Raw genomic sequence first — 15,826 nt, forward strand, 5'->3', positions numbered from 1 at the left:
TTAGTGTTACCTCGATCATCTTTTCCCCTGTACCTTTGTGGTGGATATGTTTTGCAGACTGTGACAGGTAGGAGGCCTTTGGCTTATAAGCTTGTAGCTAAAAGTCTCTCTGTTCTGAAAGTGCTTTGATATATTTAGTGTGAGCATAAGATGCAAGACTCCTGAGTACCACAGTGGAAAATTTGTAAAAAGATGTTTTCCTCTTATCATATTGAGTTAAATAAAAATTGTACTTCTAAAGCTATTTCTGAAATAGCTGCAAATATGGAAGGAGAGTGTGTAATAGCTCAGGTCACTGGATGCCTCTTGCTTTCCCTGCACTATTGGCTTTGTAGGGATAGTTTGTTTCCATTGGTTCATTTCAGGAGCCAGTATTGCATGAAGCTGAAACAGGTTTGTGGGTTTTTAGAACAACTGATGCTCCTGCCCGGTGTGACTTTCTTGCTTTAGGTGGAGCCTGAGCTGGCCCAGGACAGAGCAGGAGTTGTCAGATCGAGAGGTGTAAGGGCAGAACATCAGTGGATATGTTCATTTTCTCCACTGCTGTTCTGATGGTGGGATGGTAAACTAGTAATAAGCTCTTCTGACAATTTGGGAAGATTTGGAGTGTCAGCACTCTAGTTTTTGACCTACTGATGCCTGCTGCTTTCTTTTTAAACTCATTTCATATCATGACTGTTCACAGCATGGAGAGCAGTGTTTTAGAGGTGGACTCTTGACTTGTCTTACAGGTGTTCAGTGTGTGTCATGCACTAATGTTTTCACCCTCTTTTGCTGGGCTAAACCTCCTCTATAGAGGATACAAAACTGTTGCTGGGGGTCTGGGCCTGTGAGTTACCCCAGCCCTGGCAGCAATACAGGAGATCAGTAGAGGGTGAAACACTGCAGAGGGAATTGGGGTAGCTAATGCTGTCACAACTATCAGTAACTCTCTGTAGGTGCATACACCATTTATATTGTGCAGGACCGTTCTTTCCTATCATTTAAAAAACTGATTATAATCTTCCAGAAAGAAAACGCTCCAGGCCTCTTCTGGTTTCTGTGTGTGGTTTGTTGGAATATCAGAGCAAAAACAAAGGGGACAGACAGAGGTTCAGTATGGACTGAAGGAAGACTGGCTGGGGACATAAAGATGAGGGATCGAGTATGGTGTGGGAAGAGAATGGGGTGAAAGATGGTGAGTGGGTACTTGAGGATGAGGATAATACAGGAAAGAAGCAGGTAGGGAGCAAACTAAAATGAGGAGGGAGCAGGATAATAGTGGGAAAAGGTGTGAAGGAAGGGGAAAACTCTACTTTTATGTCTTGGCTAAGGAAGGCATGTTCCTGTATCTTGGAGGAGGAGAAGTGACCGGTTGATTCTGTAGCTGAAATCCTGGTTGACTTCCCTAAAGCATCCAGACCATAAGTAAGACCTGACTTGCTTTTTAAAAAGTTGAATCCTGTTTTAAAGCAAGCTGTATGGATCAGACTGATTCTCGTTACTCATTTGCAGTATTCTGTTTCATCTTAGACTGTAGCCTCAAGAGATGTGAGCAGGGGTGGGAGTATTATGAAACAAAGTAATTTGATTATTTGGAGTGGGGTGGGAGGGTGGCAGCTTTGTTTTAACTTAGCAAATTGTTTAAAAGCACAGACAGATAAAAAGCAGACAGCTAATCTGGTTAAGAATAGCCACTATGGTTTTTGATATTGATTTCTTTCCACACTCTGTCATCTTTTAACCTTGTTTTCTTACAACTTTTGAAAACCCATCTTGAGCTGAACTGAACAAATAGAGGATATGGATAAAATAGCTTGCTTTCAAGAAGTGAATCAACTTCTCTTTCAACTTACCACTACATTTCTTTTACATTCTTCAATTTCTCTTAATTATCATTGCAGTAAAAACTCTTACAGATATGAATTTTCTGCCTTTTAGCCTAAAATGACCAGCTTTTACATGCTTGTTATGTCATGTGTTTACAATACATTTAATGCTAAAAGATTTATTTTTAGCTGGCTCAGTAAAATAGCTGGTTGCTGGAGTTGTTGTCATAGCAGCAATCTTAACAGATAGGCTCATCCTATTTAGCTTTTGCAGCCGACGAGCGGCCGTTAGGCAACAGTTTGACAGTTCTGCAGCATTTTTCTAAAGATGGAAATTGTGCTGGTGGTGGTGAATTTTTTTTGGCCTTACTTTAAAATATTTCTTTCTGTAGGTGTGTGGAGTTCGATTCTACATTTTCCCCTAACAACTTATGATAACTTTGAATACACAACATGTGAGATTCAGAATTTAAGTCTTAATTTGTAGGAGCTTGAAAATAAATTACATGGTGCAACATATTGCAAGCTGCTTTGATGATTTTTTTAAAAAGCCAGAAATATTCTGAGAGAAAAATGCCAGACTAGAGAACAAGATTGTGCATCATTTATTCAGCAGTAATTTTAAGTCGTGGCAGACTGGGCAAATATTACTGAAGAACTTTGTGGGTTGTTTTTGATGAAATGCACTGCCTGGGTTAGATGATATCTTAGGATTTTAGTAATCCCAATTCTTACTTTCTTAGTATGAAGAGAATAGGATCCTTCTGTATTGACAAGCAAAGAAATAGTATTTTCAGATTAGTCTGTAAAATCAGACATACCTCTAAGTGTTCCCCCGTAGCTCTTAGCTGTTACAAAAGTTCAGTTGCCCTCAGGTCTGAATGCAGTTCTGTCTGAGATGAAATGTGAATTTACTGTGAGGAATTTCTCCTGTCTGTAACTTCCAGTCAGATGGTATTGAACCTAAATTACTTTCAATGTGGTTGAGCAAAAGACTTACTCTCAAAACTCTCTTAAGTCTCTTAGTAGACAGAGTAATTAAAAAAAAAAAACGGAAGTATTTTAGTTTAATGCTAAGAGATGGGTTTGGGTGCTGTTGGCTTAGGGTGCTTCAATTATGATTGAGTCAAAAAGTCTATTTAACCTTCCAATGACTTTTTTTGCTCCTTAAGCCTCACTTGTTAAAATGTATTGTTATTGCAGACTGTCATATCAAGTGTGTGTGCTTATTAATTTCCGATCAATCACGGCAACTTTCCTCACATCTCCCCATTCTGGGTCGTTTTGGGGAATAGTTCAGGCCGTTGCTTTCAGCTTCTGGTTCAAAGCCAGTCTCAGAATAGCAAAGGCAACTTCTGTAACTCTGGCTGGTATGGATTTGATATTGTGCCACTGTTTGGTGGACTAATGTAGAAAACTCTAATGAGTGAATCTGGCAGAATCTCCCAGCAGAAAAATGAAATATCATATACCCACACACATTTTAATGTTCAAGTTACATTACAGCTTTTGAGTGCATCAAGGAGGTCGGTGCTCTGAAAAAGCAGAGTTCTTGCTGTGGTCCCACCACCCAAGCTCCTGCCTCTTCACCACTTAACCTCCCTGCTGGGCAGCTGCTTTCCCTGGGTTCTGGTGGTCATCTGACTCTTGAGACCTGCTCCCTGATAGGACCTATAGGAAATATCTTGGACAAATGCAAGGGTGCTCTCTGTTGTTTTGTCCAACTGGTGGTTTTGTTGTGTGAGGACAGAGCTGTTTCCCTGCTGGTCTGCAGCATTCCAAAGGCACCGAGTGAAAGGGAAAGGCAGCAGTGAGAGCTGCACCCGATTACCTGGACTTGGGGATGTGTTTCTGTCACTCACAATCTGTGTCTGTTTTGCTGTTTCAGGCAAAGTCGTGCATTTGTCATATGTGTGGTGCCCACCTGAACAGACTCCACTCTTGCCTCTACTGTGTCTTCTTTGGCTGTTTTACAAAGAAACATATTCACGAGCACGCGAAGACAAAGCGACACAATTTAGGTGAGTTCTTATCCTAATGGTGCTCATAACCCTCTGTGTTATCCCTGTCCATTCCAGTCCAATAAAGTGATATTTTCCTGTAGTTACCTCACTAGGCAGAGAGATAGTTTTATTTGTAGTCTGGTTTAGTTTAGTGGCATTATTCTAAACTTGGTGCTTAAACTTCCGTTGCATCACTGTTAAGTTTATGTTCACAACTTGTAATTTGTTTAGTATCTTGGTATTTATGAATTAATGTCATATATAAAAATGTGAGGAGGCAGAGTTTTGTGGGTTTCTTTCCTAAGTGTTAAAAATGGTGGGTTTAATGCCTGGAACTAGAACATTTATTTCAGTAAACTTTTCTTTCAGGAGGTCATAATCACTTCTTTTCTTGCTGAGGAAAAACTCCATCATTTCTATCACAAAGAAGACTAATCAAGTAGCAATCAGAATTATTTGAACTGCTGAAGTTTGAGGGGGTGATTTTCTTCATTTTTCTGTGTTGGCTTCTTACTTCTAGTGGGGTCAATAACCTAAGTAGTAAGAAAACCGTTTATTTGATACGGAGTACTTTTGCCTCAACCATCTTAAAAAATGCTGGTTAAAGGCCAACAAGTTCTTCTCTTCTGTCAGCTTTGGTGCTACGTCATGTTCAAAACCAAAAGCCTTTGGTTTTGTTTTGAATTACCTATTGCTTATAGTTTAGAACATTTTCGAGTTACAATGCAAAATCCTGATCTATATTCTATATTAAAATTCCATTTTAAAATGGATGGATATAATTTTTCTCCAAATTAAAATATATTCTTGGTGGAGTGATGTAAGAAACAGGAAAAAAAAGGCATTATTTCATGGCACAAATTTGCTCTTGACCAGCGTGGCCACCATTCCTAATTTAATTTATCCTAAGTGCTTATGGAACAAACTGTCTTTATTTTCCATGAAGACAGAGACGCTCCAGAAGGCCAACAGTGCTGTGTACTCCTGCGCTTAAGAAACGGGTGTGTAAGTTTACTATTTTTGGAAAAGATGATTTAAACCAGCAGATCGTTATAGTTTCTTCCTCCATATGTGTCAAGAAAGAAAAAGATGAGACTCAGTAGTGGTATAGTTTAAGTTTGTAAATGTCTTGAAAAATAGAATACTGGAAAATAGTACTGAAAATTCCATCACGGTATGGCTAAGAGCACTGGGACTGTTCAGCTCACAGGAGAGAAGGCTCAGGGCAACCTTATGGGTGGGTACAAATATCTGAAGGAGGGGTTAAAAAAAGTGCATTGGGCTGTTGCCAGTGGTGTCCAAGAGGCAGCGAGGACAAAGTGAAATACAGGAGGTTCTGTCTGATCATCACACAACTGTAAGGGTGACCGAGGACTGGAGCAAGTTGCACTGAGAGGTTGTGGTCTATCCCTGAATATATTCGGAATCTCTCTGGACATGGGCCTGGGCAGCCTGGGTGTTCTGGACGGCCCTGCTGGAGCAGGGGCTGGACAAGGTGACCTCAGAGGTCCTTGCCAACCTCAGCCATTTTTTGAAAACTGAAAGTACCAAACCAACCCTCTGTGACATCTTTTAGTTGCTTTTTGCAGAGTGTGGTCTCAAAGAGCTTTTAAAGTCGATTCATTAGCTGAAATTATTTTGGAATATTTACCAACACAGAAGTGCAAATTTGAGGTAAACTCAAAGAATTTCTGGTAAAAGGGAGGGGTGGGGGTGTGTGTGTATATAAATATATATATATATATATATATATATATATATATATATAAAACAACCTTTCGTGCGAATACAAGTTTATGGCTACATGTAAGGTTTAAAAAAATACTGTGCTAAATTGAGACTGTCAACAGTATTTACCTATCTGTGGACACTTTGTAAACACTAATTTTTTTACCACTAAACATATTTATGGAGAACTTTTAAAAAAAGCTTTATAACTACACACATTCTCAGCTGCTGTTTATGTGTTTGGGAAGCTTAAATTCAAATTATTTTTTGTGTGAGGTAGAATTTGCTGTTGTCTGCTGTAGTGAATTAGCTTCTGTTTTCTTAAAGGAAAACCAAAACTGGATGGAGGAGGGAGATTCTTGAAGATGCTCTTGCTTAAGGACTGTTGTAGTTATTGTTGTGGCACTAGGCAATTAAGACTGTGTCAGATAAGGTACTTCCCAAAAGGAATAGCCTTTAGATAAAAAGGGCAAGAGTTAATTAAACCAAAGCACAAAATACTTTACTGAATCATCCCAAAAAGGATTCTTCTGCAGCTAAATATAAATTACTTGGTGCACAAATACACATAACATGAAGATTGTGCAAGCGACTGCTCGATTTCTAGTTTTGGAGATTCCTTTCTCTTTTTTTTTTTTTTAATGTATGTTTTGGTGTTTCATTTCCAGCTGCATGTGAAATGAGCTTTAAAAATATTTTTGTAGTTTTACTAGTGCTTTTGGTTGCTTTTCCTGCTGCAGTTTTAGTTGGGAAAATAACGTCTGATAGGCAAAAACAAGCTAAGTGCTTTGAAATTTCAAAACGAAGAGGAATTATTTTAAAGCACTTGGTGACTTTTTGCTGAGCCAACATCAGTCTCCATGGAGACAGGCAGGAGCTGCACACTTAATCACAGTTGTAAGAAATACCATGGATTTCAGCTGTAACAGCTGTCTGAGCATGGAAGGGATGTGTTTGCAGCTTACTGCTGTGTGTTTCAGGAGGCTCCAGCATCATATTCCAGAGTGGTTTTAAATACATCCCTTGCTTTCTCTGCTTCCCTGAACAATCTAAATTAGGCGCTCACAGTCTGACCTTACAGTGATACCTGTGCTCTTGCATCTGCCTCCCTGTTCAATGTATATTAATAACACTGTACTTAATTTAATGTATTCCTTGAGTTGTGAATGTGGGTGACGGGTAGGTGAGGTAAGATCCAGCTATAGGAGCTGCTTTTTTTTTTATTCTCTGCATTGCACAGTCTCTCTCAGTCAATCTCCAGGACAGGCTGATATTCCCAATGGGCTCTGTGTGTCTTTTGTGAGGAGTTGTGAAATGGTGAGAGCAAAGTCCTTACTGATCTCTTCTGGGATTCTTTGTATTTTTGATCCTGGCAGATGTTTCCTTTTCCCCACCTGTAGGAACCTGAACTATTTTTAACTTTTCTTATTGCAACTCTTATGTGATTCTCAACATCCTCATCATACTTCACTTTTCCAGTTCTAATGTGTCCATCTCCAGTGCAACCCTTTGGATTAAGACAGTTTGCTTGCTAATGACTTGCATTCTTAGTTAATGCTTCCATGACTTCTACTTTGTGCTTCTAAACCTGCTGTTCAAAACAAAGCTGGTATTGTTACTTGGGAGTTAAACTCAGTGACTCCAAAACTTCTTTTCTGATTGGTGGTACTTGTCTTCCTCTTTAGTGGTAGTGATTGGAGTTTCACTCTTGTGCTGTTGCCTCTTTGCTAAGTAACTTGAAATCCTTCTGGAGCTATTTTTATTATCCTAAATGAATATGTGCCATCAACATACTCTGTCATCTTCCTCAATAATCCTTCCAAATCAGGTTCAGCACCTGGGGAGTCTGCTGGTGGTTTCTATCCTTGTAAAAATTGATGGTCTCTTCCTTCTCTTTTCTACAGCTGTTCAATGAAGGAGAATACACATTAACTTAGTCCCAGAGTAGCAGGAGCAGGAAGATGTCTGTGAACAGTAATTCTAAAAGAGAAGAGATGTTGGTGCTTTAAAGTTCATCTCAAAACTGTAGCAGTGATTAACTTATCAGTTTCCTGACTGGGACTGTAAAATCCTGGGCAGACACCAAATGAAGTTTTAGTATTCTTTCTGAGTGAATATTTTCTGTTACATAATGTTGCTTTTTTAATATGTGCACATACTCTTAGCTGCAGGAAAACCCACTGGTATACGGCTTGGGACAGTCTGTTACAGATGGCCATTCTGAGTTAGACTAGTTCAGTTATGGTATCAAAGCTCTGTGCAAAGCTATTTATTTAAACTCCCTGCTGAGGAGCCAACTTGTGCATGTCCATGCTGTGCCTCTCTCTATTAAAGATGCACTTGTAACACCTGAACAGTGTCTCTGAAACAGCACCTCTGATGCAGGTTTTGGGTGAAGTCTTGATCTGCTCTGAGGCCTCATTCTGTAGTTCAGGAATAGAGGGGAGGTGAGTTAGCAGGAGTGAGGTTCAGTGGTTTAAAGACTAAACGAGAGAGAGTTGGAAGACTGAACTGTTATTCCATTTCTAGGGACGCTGGCAAACAGTTCATTATGGAATTAGTCCTGTTAGGGTACATTCATTATTTATTAGATCACAAACTGTTTCTTGAGGAACTGTTTTCTTTTAAGTATATGCTGATGTAAAATTCAGTCCAATAAATACATTTGTGGTGAGAGGAACTGGGTGGGTGAGCCTAATAATAATGCTCATAGATTAAGTTGAGGATTTTTGGTACAATTCAAAAAGCTTCTACTTCCTCTGGAAAACAAATAACTAATTTTTTTCATCTGATTCAGAGGAAACATGACAGAAAGCTGGTTTCTGTACTGAAGTTGGTAAAAGGGAAAAATCTGATCACTTCTGTTACTGCATACCTGTCTGAAATTTAATATATAGAATCAGAACACTTCTGTAAAGGAATGACAGTAAAAGCTGTTTAATTTTCATTTGAGTTGGAAGGTGTTGACTGTAGTGTTGCTTCTGCCAGTTCTTTTTTAAACAGCAACGATTTTCATAACACCCTATGTGGAAAGGGCAATTAAAGCTGTTCTCAGCACAGTTTACTGCACTGCTGGAGTAGCAGTTAGATTGTTTTTTCTGTTCACATCCAGGCTCAGAAAGGGGTAGAGAAGGTCATCTGGGCATTTTACCAGCCTCTTGATTTGAGTTCTAATGCTTTACTTGGTGATGGTGTGGAGAAGCCTGTTGAGGAGATGAAGGTGAATGGAAAGCAGCACACAAACAGTGTTTGCGGTTCTGTCAGAGGTAGATGCTATCACATTAATATGTCTTTTTTGATAACATAACTGATTTTCACAGAAAAAAGGAAATACACTGAACCTGACCGGATCAAGTAAAGGATTTGACATTTTGCCCCCTTGGAAATTATTACTTGAGGTAGAAATGGCAGGGATCAATATGAGAATCATGGTGCATAAGAGGCAAGAAAAAGGGAAGTTGATGAATGAACTGAAAGCAGAGTGTGTAGGACACAGACTTAACTAGCAGAACCAGTCCTGGTTTACTGCTGTTTTCTAGTAATTGAAGAGAAGGAATTTTGTCTGTGTATGACATTCCTGATGGTCGCAAAGTTCAGAGGTGTTATTTGTACTGAGGAAGGCTGGGTAGCCCTGTGAATTAAATAACCTCAGTGACTACAGCAAAAAAAAGGTAAAATTTGATGGGAGAAGGTACAAAATATTGCACTTCAACATAATATCCTTGTGATGCCAATTGGAAGATCATTGATTGGAAGAAGAGGAAAAGGAGGAAAGCATTTTGGATGCACAGGTCAGTTGCAGGGTACGGCTTGAACTTTCAATATTCCCGATTGCCATTAACAGTATCTGCTGCTCTGGGATGTATTGTGCAAAGTGTTGCAGGGAAATCCTCTTTTGCTTATGTGAGGCACATTCCAGCATGGCATTCCTGTGCCTTAGCTCAAGCTTGGAGCCAGACTGGATTCATAAGGTGGCAGCAGGAAAGTTCATTGGAAATGTCTTCTGCTGGGGGCTGCTCTGGAAGGTGCAGGTAAGTGACGAGCTCCTGCCAGCCATCCCTCAAAAGCTCCTTTTAGTATCAGAAAAGACTCCTGAAGAGTTCTCTCTATACCTGGAATATTCTTATCCCTCAGAAAACCAACTTGCTGAATATTTACCTGTGTATTTCCAGCTCTGGATGTATCTGCTTGCCTCAGACCCAGCCACAAAGTTCTGTGCAGTTCTGGATCTTGCTACTGCTTCTACTGAAAATACTGTTATTTACATAAGTCTCCACTGTTGCTCAGATGAGAATATGCAGATGAGTATAAGCAGTTTGTAGCACATCATATGCAGCAGCTCCAAACTTGGTGACTGTGATTTGGGGGTTCTTCCCCCAGATTTCTGAAAAAAACCCAGCAAGATTAAGTAAGGGAGTGTTTAACAATTTCTCTCCTTTAATATATTTTAGTAATATTTTGAGAGATCAGGAAGAGGTGCTGTAGCAGGAGGATGTAATTCTTCTCAGTTTTTAAAGGTTTGCTGCAAAGAGGGGAACTGTGGAAGGTCGTATGGTCAGAGGAGGGCAGGGAGAAGACTGACAAAAGGCAAAATATATTTTATAATAGGGCAGCTTAAGTATAGGAATGCTACAGCCTCCTCTGCAGCATCTTGGGGCATGCACACATATGTAGGTACTGTGTGTATACAATACAGGTGTTTCTGAATGAGGTCAAGGAGCTGGAATTAATATTCTGCTCCTAACAACTTAACAGAAAGTGGTTTGACACACTGTGACTCCTCTAAATTAACAGTTAAAAGCATATTTGCTGTCTAGATTCCATAGGGATAGCAGGACGTTTTTTCTTCGTCTTACCTTTCCTGGCTTGGATTCATATGGAGTTGTAGGATGCTATTCTAAACCATCACAGAAGCGAGTGTACAGCACAGGGGCTGCCCATTTGGCTCCTGGTGTTAAGTGGTTTGCAGCATAGCATTGGGTGCTTGCCATGTTTGGATTGCAGGCAAATCGAATTTAAACATTAAAATTCTAGATCCATATGGGGCCAACAGGCATCTTGGAGACTTCACAGCCACAGAAACACTTTTCACCTGTTGGCTCCTGGTTTAAAAAAAGAAGAAAAAGTAACACTTAATGGAATAGTTCTCGAGTATTAGGAGAAGATACTGAATGTGAGAGGGAAGGATAATGCTTGACTATGACCATCATTTTTAATGTGGATTAAAAGATTTGGTATGTGAGGCTGCACTTTTGGCAACAGAAGGAAGTTTGGGGTTTGTTTTTGGTTTTGGGTCTTTTTTTTCCCCCCTGACAGTAAATACCTGCAATTCTCAATGGCTGGATCATAATTTAGCAGGAGTAGTCTCTTTTCCGCTTATTTTCCTCCCTTCTTATCAGTTCAGGAATTCTGACCTGTGGTGCAGATTCCACGTGCCAGGAAATCGGGAGGAAGGCAATCAGATGCCTGCTTTATGCTGATAGATCAGAGACAAGATCCAGTGGAGAACTGGCTGAAGTTTAACATATCACTTCTTGGGAACCTGAGCCAATTATCTGGAATGGGTTTAATGATTAACGCTCAAGGTGAGAAATCAGGGAGCACAGATTAGCTTTGGATGTTGGCTTAACATGGTCTAAAAGAATTGCCAATTTAGCTTCCTTTGTTACAGAAGTTGAAGAACATGCAGGTGACTTGCATAGAACACTGTGTGTGTTGATTTGAGGTTGATAATATGCCAAGACTGAGTCACAGAAATTCACAATGGATTTAATTTCAGTACAGGTGAAAACTGACCTGAATTTTGAGTTGCTGCTGGATGGTTTTTTTTTTCTACTTGAGTGCACCCAGTGATCCAAGGGAGATGATACCAAAACATGATTCACAAATATCTCCTGTCTGATGAATGGTATTGAATATTATGGTGAAGTATCTCATTCCCAGCTGTGTAAAATCAGTTCTTTTCACCTGGGTCTTTCAAAAACTGAACATCCAAGTTTTTTTACCTGGATGAGACGTGCATGTGCACACTCTGGATGTGGCACACTTCCCTGCTTTTGTTGTGTTCCCATCATCTCTGGTCTCTTTAATATTTTCACAAGGCCATCAGTGGATATAGTTGGCAAAATAAAGCACTTGGGCTTAAGTAAAACACTTGGCTCCCAGATGGAGAGTTTGAAAACCTTTTGCTGCCAGATTTAAACTTTCACCCCTGAGCTGTTGTTTTTTAAAACTTAGTGTTCCTTGCACCAGTAGATAAAGTTGTTGTCATTCCTGCATGATCTTCTGTGCTGCCTCCTTGTTTCTCTAAACTGATAGTTTTACTTTTAAATGAAAAATAAAATGTATTTTCATTCCTCTCCTGCATTGCAGCTGCGTACAATTTTGTATGTAAAGGGGTATGAGGAGATCAGACTTTAAAGGAAGGGCAGCTTGTTGCCAGCACAGAAGGTATAAAAGCAAAGGGGAATGTTACATTCCAAGAGGTCTTTTCATTCTTAAATTGCTCTGCCTGTGATCACCAAGTAGGTATTTTGAATTCCTAAACCAGGAATCTAGATTGATCAAATTTAATAAAATGACATTGTGATTATTTTAAATTGCTTTTGGTTCTTCCTTGTGAAAGCAAAAGGTAGATTTCTACTTAATGTGTATTTTATTTTTCCAGGGTAATAAATTCTGCATGTGTATTAAGCTAAAACTGAAGTTCACTGATTTCATCCCCCTGTACCTTCCTGAGAGAAGTGTTGTAGTAGTGTTAGGAAGAGCAGATCCTGGAAGTTGGGAGTAGCAGCCATTCTGGAGGAGCTTCCTAAGAGAGATGTTCATTGTGGGGAATGTGGGGCATCATGGCAGACTTGCCAGTGGGTTAATCCAAAACACCTGGGCATTATTCCTAGGTTGGTAGTTCCCAAACTTTTTCTGAATTTGAGGCCTTTTTGTTAGTTCTGTGATCCCAAATATCAATGCAAATACCAGTGGTGAAATTTGCTATATGTGCATTCTCATGCTTCACTGTTGTGTTTTTTATGGAATTTTCTGGCCAGGTGTTTCAGTTTGGGATAGAGCTTCATGGCACTTTGGCTTAAAACAAAAAAAGTTTAGCATTTTTCACAATGAGGTGAAATTTGTTTCATTCCCTCTAGTCCTTTGAGGGAGAAAGTTTTGTGTGGACTTTGTTCTTTGGATATTGTGTAACTTCAGTCAGTGCTAAGGAATTGCTCGCTTGGGAAGAGTTTCTGTCCATAAAACAGTCCTTTCAGTGGTTCCTCTGTTGTTCTTCACCTCAAGACAACCAGCGTAAGAAAGTTTAAGTGTATTTCAAGGGAAAAAATCAAATTATACTAACCTGAAAGAATTAACTTCCAAAGTTTCCTAGTGGACTCTTTTCCTGAGCAGCTGTGTTCTGGCTCCATGAGAAACTCCTGCCCTTCCTCCATGCTGTGGCCAGGCCTGTGTGGCTGCCTTGTCACTGGTGCTTGAGGTAATTTGTCCAAAACCCCTTGCAGTCATTAAAAAGACATTGGAAGGGCTGGCATATGTACAACTGCATTGTTCCCATAAGTGTGCTGGAGAGAGGGTATTTCCTCAAGAGTCCTTAATCAGGCTCTGGACAATTACAGCTTTAACTCCGCCAGTGTTTCTGTTAAACTTTCTGCTCCTTTACACCAGAAATTCCTTCTGCTCTCAACAAGTGGTTTGTGCAAGGTGGTCTCTTGTTGGTTTAGATCTTGACATCTCTATTTCATTGCTCAGGCTCGTAAATCCAGGAAGAAAGGAAAAGTAAGGAATCCTCTGAGCACAGCTATGCCTACATGTTCTAATGGTAAATTGTAACTATTAGTGGTCACAGAGTCCTATTTATTCAATATTCTGCCAGCCCTGTTCTATTATTTGGGGGTCTGTTTGTGGGATGTTCTAAAAATATATGGAGAACAATATTTGGGTTTGTGTTTTAAGACCAGTACTTTGAATCTTCAACAATTTTTTTCTTGTAGAAAACTGTGCAGAACTGGTAATGCAATGAATGATGGAGTAAACACTGTGGAACTCTAATTCTCTGTAAGTTGTGATAAACCACCCCCCCAGTCACACAGTGTTTTATTACTGATCTCCACCACAGCTCAGAGTCTTGTCTTCTTTTGGGATATTCTGCTAAAGGAGTTTATTCAGTCCTCTAGTTAGCAGGGTGAAATATCCTGGTATTGGGACATAACAGAAGGTAATTAAAATCCTGAGTTTGTGACTTTACATGAAGTAACACAGTCCTTATCTTCTTACACAAACTGAGTGTGGTCCAAACAGGCAAAACAGAAGAATGGAGCACATCAGCAAGATAAAAAACTGTTTGAAGTAATTGGGGTTTATTGCATAATAGGAGAAGTAACAAACAATTGACATAATAGTTGAAAAAGTGATTTTAAAAAGGGGGAAGGAGGAAAAAAACAGCTTGCAAAGGACTAAAGGAGAGGGGGGGCAGCAGGTTGTGAGGGAGTAGAGGCTATGAAGGATGGAAGAGATGGGGTTAGAAAGGATCTTTACCAAGAAACGTCACCACAAGCACTGCCCCAGTAATGGGGCAGCACAGAGACTTCACCTGCGTTTGCCTGCTGAGATCCATGGCAGAATTCCTGCTGCATGGCATGTGGTTTGGCTTATTTAGCACTTCAGAGTAATTCAGTGCTGTTTCTTGCAGGCCACCTGATGTGGTAATGGTTTCCTGTGTTTAAAACAAGTTTCCACTGTAGTAAGACTATTCTACTAGTAGTAAGGCTATTCTAATAATGCTATTTATCTGGAAATAAAAGGAATTAAAAACCGAAATGTATTAAAGCTCTACACTTGGGGGATAAGGTTGATGTGTTTCTTAACTGTTGCTGGTGCAGATTGTGTTTTAGTAGGATTTGTTAGTGCCCACTGATTTTTAACTTTCCTGTGATTGTGGCTGTTTTTCATATCTATGTACTGGAAATCAGTTTACTAGGATTATTTTGCATGTTTTCCATTGTATATGTTGGAGTAAAATTACCTTTCTCAGTTAGGTATTTATTTTGTTTCTTGGCTTTCTTTTGTTTAAGGTTGTGCAAGAAAAATGTTTTTAACATTGGTCAGTGTTCATTTGTTTGTTCTGAAAGGGTGTGTGAAATGAAAAATTGAGACAGAAGTAACCTGTGGAATAAACTGCCCCAGAAAATTTTCCCCATGAGAAATAGCTTTGAATTTGCAGTGCTGTCTTCTGTTTGAGCCTTCATTTGGATTTTAACTAAGTGCTTTCTGATTATTTTAATGGCTTTGAAGAGAAATTACTGAAGTCTTAGAAAAAGACAGTTCAAACTCATATGTCACATCTTACGGGGCTGGTTCTGCGTGCGTTGTAGTCAGTCACTGTCCAGATGCCTCTTGGTAACTCGGGTGTTTGAAAGGTAAATTGTGAATTACAGACAGCTTGAAGGCAGCTGATGCTTTGTTGTCCTGCACGGTTTTCTTGCTGTGCCAGAAGCAACTAAATAACTCACTGAAACTGGAAAAATATCTGGGTTTTTATCTTTCTTTTTTTTTTTCTCCCCCCCCCTTCCAGATTCTAAAGTACAGATTTTTCTTCTTTTGTGGACTGCTTGGAAGAAAGAGTGCCTGACTTGGAAGCCTGCTTTAAAATGCCTTCTGGTTTATGAACTCACATCTTTTTTCCTCCTCCCCAACTTCCCTTCTGTTTTGCAGCCATAGACCTTTTGTATGGGGGTATATACTGCTTTATGTGTCAAGATTACATATACGACAAAGACATGGAACAAATTGCCAAAGAAGAACAACGAAAAGCTTGGAAATTACAAGGTTTGGTTTTCCTGCCTGAATTTCTTGTTTCTGTTTTTAATCATACCTGTCCCTCCCATTTGTTCAGTGGCAAAAAAAAAGTAAGGGGAAGAAAGAGCTCTTTAGAGAGAGTAGTGCAGGCCATGGGAGAGAGATGTTAGTTCTTGCTTTCCAGGAGTCAGACTGTGAGTTTAACATGTGCGCCACACCTAATTATAGCAAAAATATTTTATTTTTAATTGCAAAAAAGTTATAGAAATATCTAACATTAATCCTGCAAAACTTGCATAATATCAAAAGTCAGATCTGTTTTAGGTAGAGAATGTAACAGTCTGCTCCTTTAGGCTTATTTACGTGGTACAGGCAATAAATCTGTTCCCCTCACATGAAATGCCACCCTTGTGTGTGATTTTTTTTTTCTTTTTTTTTTTTTTTTTAATAGATCATGCCAGCTTACTTACACACCTGTGCTTTCAT

General features: G+C 39.5%; 1 protein-coding gene across 5 annotated transcripts in view; it reads left to right on the forward strand.

Annotated features, from left to right (window-relative positions):
• Nucleotides 1-15,826, forward strand: part of USP22 (ubiquitin specific peptidase 22) — a 96,520-nt gene that overhangs the window by 29,389 nt on the left and 51,305 nt on the right. For 4 of the 5 annotated variants that reach the window (XM_032126072.1, XM_032126071.1, XM_032126076.1 and 1 more), the window contains exons 2-3: nt 3,697-3,829; nt 15,257-15,370. In XM_032126072.1, coding sequence (XP_031981963.1) covers nt 3,697-3,829; nt 15,257-15,370 — 247 coding nt within the window. Of the gene's footprint in view, nt 1-3,696; nt 3,830-13,536; nt 13,601-15,256; nt 15,371-15,826 lie in introns of those variants that run through there. The other variant, XM_032126075.1, reaches the window with a different exon arrangement.

The sequence above is a fragment of the Corvus moneduloides genome, chromosome 16 (assembly GCF_009650955.1).
Source record: "Corvus moneduloides isolate bCorMon1 chromosome 16, bCorMon1.pri, whole genome shotgun sequence".
Lineage (NCBI taxonomy): Eukaryota > Metazoa > Chordata > Aves > Passeriformes > Corvidae > Corvus > Corvus moneduloides.